At 39.9% G+C, this 5,557-nt stretch overlaps 1 protein-coding gene across 1 annotated transcript; it reads left to right on the top strand.

Annotated features, from left to right (window-relative positions):
- Positions 1-276: 276 nt before the first annotated feature.
- Positions 277-5,147, top strand: LOC121513609 (proteasome subunit alpha type-2). The gene is made up of 8 exons (XM_041793451.1): positions 277-362; positions 894-970; positions 1,894-2,026; positions 2,890-3,012; positions 3,100-3,181; positions 3,311-3,384; positions 4,250-4,307; positions 4,408-5,147. The coding sequence occupies exons 1-8, from the start codon at positions 322-324 to the stop codon at positions 4,522-4,524; spliced, it is 705 nt and encodes a 234-aa protein (XP_041649385.1). The 5' UTR covers positions 277-321; the 3' UTR covers positions 4,525-5,147.
- Positions 5,148-5,557: the final 410 nt, after the last annotated feature.

Here is a 5,557-nt window from a genome sequence, read left to right as displayed (position 1 = left end):
CAGCTAGAATTTCTCCGAACATTGTGGACATCACATGGGAGGAAATGGACATAACACTGAGGGAAGGAACTGCACACACTATGACATAGGGAGAAGTACTGGAAAGGGAACTCCGTGGGTGGACAATGTAAATAGTAAAACATTGCAAGACACATATGACCCAGTAGTGGGCGGTAATGCAACGCTACGGATGCAAACCGTAGTAACACTTCAAAAAGAAGAGATTCGAGTGTTTACCTTGTGGCAGTCACATGGTGGCAGTATTCAGACTAAACTGTGTTTGTGAGTCTGCAGTGAACAGAGTAGAAGAAGAAGAACAAGATGGCGGAACGAGGCTACAGTTTCTCACTCACCACATTTAGGTAAACTTTGTCTAAAATGTCTTTAAATTTGATACGAGCAGTCAATTTGTACCACAAATAAAGTGTATTTAAAATGATAATGATAACTTTATGGACAGTGATCCGCTGTAATGGTATAAGAGGATTCTGAGAGCCGTTGTGTCTGGTGCACTGTCATTGCCGGGGCTAGACCAATGAATCAGCTAGCATGCACTGTTAGCACGTCGGCTAACTCTGTGTAAAATCAAAAGACTACTTGGCTCATTGTTTATGAAACCAATGAGGAAAATCTTATGAATCATTTTTCATTATGATCCTTCTTTGATTTATCCAAAACGGGTCAGTTTATTCTGTAACTACATTAGACATGCTAGCTTAGCTCTCATTGGCTCCAATGAGTCAGTTGTTTTAGCTTTTGGTTTCAGTTTCTTCTTGGTCTTCACAAACTAGAACCGCTTCGCAACCAAAACCTCTTTCTTTGTAAGCATAGAGTTATTCGGATTTTTTTTTCACAGTATGGTAATGTTGTATATTTTGTGTTTCCTCCTGCAGCCCCTCAGGTAAACTGGTCCAGATCGAGTATGCGCTGGCAGCTGTTGCAGCCGGAGCTCCGTCAGTGGGCATCAAAGGTACGAAGTGCTGAAGATGGGTTGAGTTAATCACATGGGGGGTGTTTACGAACAATAAAACACACCAATGGTTTTATATTGTCGTGTTGTTTATAAAATACCAGTAAGTCTAATTAATTTAAAACAATAGACCGTGCGTCTTAACTTGGTCTCACGATTTAACTATGATGACTCTGTCAAAGATTCAATTTCACGCTTCCAAAGATTACAAACAGTCGGAGCAATAAACCCCCTTTTCGTCGTTTGGAAAGTGCTGTAGAAATCCTTACGAACTTTAATGTTGTATATAAACTATATGAATTATTAAGATTCAGCTGTGCGTGATCTAGTAACAACATCAGTGCCCTATAATTAATTCTGCTCCGTCACTCTTGATGCAGCATTGTCCACCTCAGCATCGCAGTGCACCAAAGAAACGATAAATCTCAACACCCCTAGGAGACTTTACTTGACTGGATTGTAAATAAAATCAGTTTGATTTCTGTTATCAGTGTTTCACTTAAGTTTTTGTGAAGGTTCATAATTTAACATTGCATTCATTGGTAGAAAATAGATTGATAAGTGAAAGGGTATGTGTTGATTTTGTTACTCTTTCATAGCAGTTTTTCCAATTTAATTTGGAAAACTGAAGGCAAAGAACAGGTTATATGTGGCAGCAATGCACAAAGAGGGCTTTTTATCCCTGGAAGACGTCTCTTGTATGTGACTCAACATATTCTTTAGTATGCTGTCAATATTGTTTTTGTTATTGAAAGCCAGACTGTAAATGTATTTCTTGTTAAGGCTCAATTACACATTGGTGCAGCAAATTGAGCAGTCACCAGCATTCTGCAGGGTGCTGAATGATTTTACACTCAGATTATCTTGTAATTGTTGAGTTCACTTTTTGGGGGACTTATCAGTTATATTGTCTTTTGTTTCAGCTTCCAATGGAGTTGTCCTGGCCACAGAAAAGAAACAAAAGTCCATTCTGTACGATGAACAGAGTGTCCATAAAGTGGAGCCCATCACTAAACACATAGGCATGGTCTACAGCGGCATGGGGCCTGACTACAGGTGGGGGTTATTTACTCAGCCTAAGAGAAACTTAAAAAGCATCTTTCTGCTTGGTATTCTGCAAATTCAAAATGTTGTAGAGATTTAATTGTGTTGGAGCGCTGTTTTAACATTAGCCATTGGGAAGCATATGCAGTAGTACTCTTTTTCAACAGATATTGGAATATTCAGGTTTTGGATATTTTTGCATATGCTCTGAGTAGGTAGCATTTCCATGTCTTGTGTGTGCAAGGTTGAGAAAAAAATATGTGTCCCTGGCCTGTCCACAATCCCCTCAAATACCAGAAAAATCCATTCCCTTTCCCCCCTCTCTTTCTCCACCTCTGAGAAAATGTGTGCTGGAACAAGCAGTTCTCAGGTTTTACTCTCATGATGCCACGTGGGTAGTAAGCACCTGCCCTCCAGGTTTAGTTCGCCCTTCCAACTTGGAGAAAGGTCCACCCTCGTGTCCTGATCTTCCTCTCAGCTGCCAGCTGAGTTGCTGGATAGCTCAGTGGGTTACCCTGCTGGCTACCCTGCTGGCTTTGACTGGGATTTGAACATTGATGGTTCAAATCCCAGTCAGGTCCACAACTTTGGATAAAAGCGTCTGTAACATCAGGAGTGCCACATCCATTTCCCGAGAGGGGTGTGGTCAGGGACGGAGTCAGACAGCTCATTAACATTTAAAGCCACAGACACAGAAACGGCTTATTCTGAGAAAGGCTGAAACAGAAGGCTTTTTAGACATGCAAAAATCCTATACTACAGTCTTTTTAGCAGCAAACTTCACAGGCATGTTTTTAGGACCTCTGAATTACAATATAAATTTATCTTAAAAAGGTAAAATATGTCCCCTATAAGAAATTTTGTTTTCCTTGCAGGGTTTTGGTTCGACGAGCCAGAAAGTTGGCACAGCAGTACTTCCTGGTTTACCAGGAACCAATCCCCACAGGCCAGCTCGTTCAGAGAGTGGCATCTGTCATGCAAGAGTACACACAGTCTGGGTGAGTCAAAACAAAAAAATTTGCAAATGACATTTAACTTGGAGCCAGTTCCGTCAAAAATTGAATTTGCCTTCTTCTGTTGTACAGTGGAGTGCGTCCGTTTGGTGTTTCATTGCTGATTGCTGGATGGGATGAGGATCATCCCTACCTGTTCCAGTCAGACCCCTCCGTATGTTGTTTTGCTCACTTTAGTATTGATTCTTCTTATTTTTCACAACTATCCGTTCCTTTTTTTTTTTGCATGAATTTATGTCAGATCAGTCCTAAGTTTAATTGTGAATCCTTTTTCTGACTACAGGGTGCATATTTCGCATGGAAAGCCACAGCAATGGGGAAAAACTATGTAAATGGAAAAACATTCCTTGAGAAAAGGTAAGCTTGACCTTTTTTTTATAAGCAGTGAAGAAAAATTAGGTCACCAATGCCCTGTTGATGGAACTTACTGCCACAGATTAGAGATAAAAGTACTTAAAAAATAAAGCTGACTACTTTGAAATTTATATTTCAAAGTTTGCTCAATGAAGATGAGTTTTTGTCATAAACAAAAAATTTTTAGGCATGTTTGGGCCAAAACTAAGATTGAAGTATGCTGTGTAATGGCGAGTAACTTGCCCGAAGGCACCATCAGATTGAAAAAAACCCAGGCTATGCTCTTGATGCCCTTGCATATTACCAGGGGCATGGGAAAAAATCTGTAGTAAAAATTTTTAAAAAGTCCACACCTTTAGGGCAGATTAAGGGTTGGATGTGGCAAGTAAGCATGGCCTAGGGTACTGTTCGGGCAAGTAGTAGGGTTGCCACACGTTCCTGGTCATGCTGTGGCTGCCCCAAGGATATCACCAGGGTTGAAAAGACCAAGACAAAAGAGATGCCATCAAGCTTGACCTTTGATACATGTGTGTTAACATGTCCAGAACTCAACACTGGCCGCCTTTCTCCCCCTCTCCAGCCCCCATATGTGGCACATTGAGCCCTATGATGAATCCGTAGCGCCCTACATGCCTTAACTTGCAAATTACTATATAGAAACACAAACCACAAAGTAAAGGTTCATTTTTTTTAGTGTAAAATGATCAGAATACAGGTTGCTACTGAGGTAATCTGTAAATTATATCCCTTCATAAATCTGTCAAAAACGACATGTCACTCTCAAACGCACACCGTTCATGTTTTTGGTTGGCTGAATTAGTGCTAGTCTACAGTAGTTCTAAACAAACACGTTGACTTTGTTTTCCAGGTATAATAATGACCTAGAGTTGGAAGATGCCATCCACACAGCCATTCTGACCTTGAAGGTACATGTTTCTGATTAGAAATATCTAAGATGTTACGAGTCCTACTAACTGTGATTCTCTGTTTCTGATACTTTGTTTACATGTTTTTTGTGTGTTTCAGGAAAGTTTTGAGGGTCAAATGACAGAGGAGAACATCGAGGTTGGAATCTGTAATGAGGCTGGCTTCAAAAGACTCACCCCAGCAGAGGTGAAAGACTACCTGGCAGCGATTGCGTGAACACATCCTCCCTTGTGACGAGGCTTCCAGGCCACATTCAAAACGAAGACATAACCGCACAATCGCCAACTGTCTCATTACACAGTTTTGTAAACAACAGTCACTTAAATAATTTGGCTATTAAGGCCAACCTTTGTCTCAGAATAAATTGGCTTTTTTTTCTTCGAATAGATGGTCTGTACTGTGAAATGTGATGGTTGGCTGCTGTGCATATGAAAAGGAATATGGGTTATGAGTTTAATCTCAAATTTTCTACTGAATCCTTCTACATGCGTTTACACAAGTCATTTGACACCTGTGACAAAAAACTTCTGGTTTTATGAAATAGAATAAACTAAATTGCTATCAAGACAGTTTGTTATTAGGGATTAAAATGAGCTCTTGTCTCTTGGTTGATTTAACCAACTTGTACTTAAGCAGTACTTAAACTCTGGGAAGATTCCAGCAAAGAGAGCTTATTTGGAGGATTCAGTTTAAGTTTTTGAGATTATACTGTTGACTTCTTCTGCTTGTACAGCCGTTTTACACAATGTACTCCTTTTTTTCAGGCTTGAAACAAATCTAGAGTTTGTATTTTCTCTTCTGCTATCTGTCATTTGTTCAAATAAAGGATGACGAGTTAATTTTGCTTAGGTTTTTATTTTTTTTTTTAAATACTTTGGTTGAAATAGTATGATTTAACCATACAAGGCACATAGTGCAGATACGACCGTTTGGGTATGAAATGAGCGCGCGCTAGTACATGTAGTACTCAGTTGGGAGGAGTGCGCGCGCTCCAACATTCACCGGAACACCCTTTCAAATTTTTACGTATCCCTCCGCCTATGATGTGTTATTAAGTAAAAGACTGCTCCTATTGAGAATTAACAACTCGTTACCCATGTATTGTGCTCTTTTGACGATTCAGCAAAAATCCCAACAATTTCTGAAATCAGTCGAATGTACGATATTGTAAGAAGATCTATTTGTCCTCGCGGTAGCTCATTATCTCCTTACCTCATAACCTCTGATGACGTTTATGGCGCCAGAAATC

The sequence above is a fragment of the Cheilinus undulatus genome, linkage group 8, assembly GCF_018320785.1.
Source record: "Cheilinus undulatus linkage group 8, ASM1832078v1, whole genome shotgun sequence".
NCBI classification, from domain to species: domain Eukaryota; kingdom Metazoa; phylum Chordata; class Actinopteri; order Labriformes; family Labridae; genus Cheilinus; species Cheilinus undulatus.
Note: the sequence above shows the minus strand (reverse complement) of the source record. Positions and strands in the feature narration are given on the sequence as shown.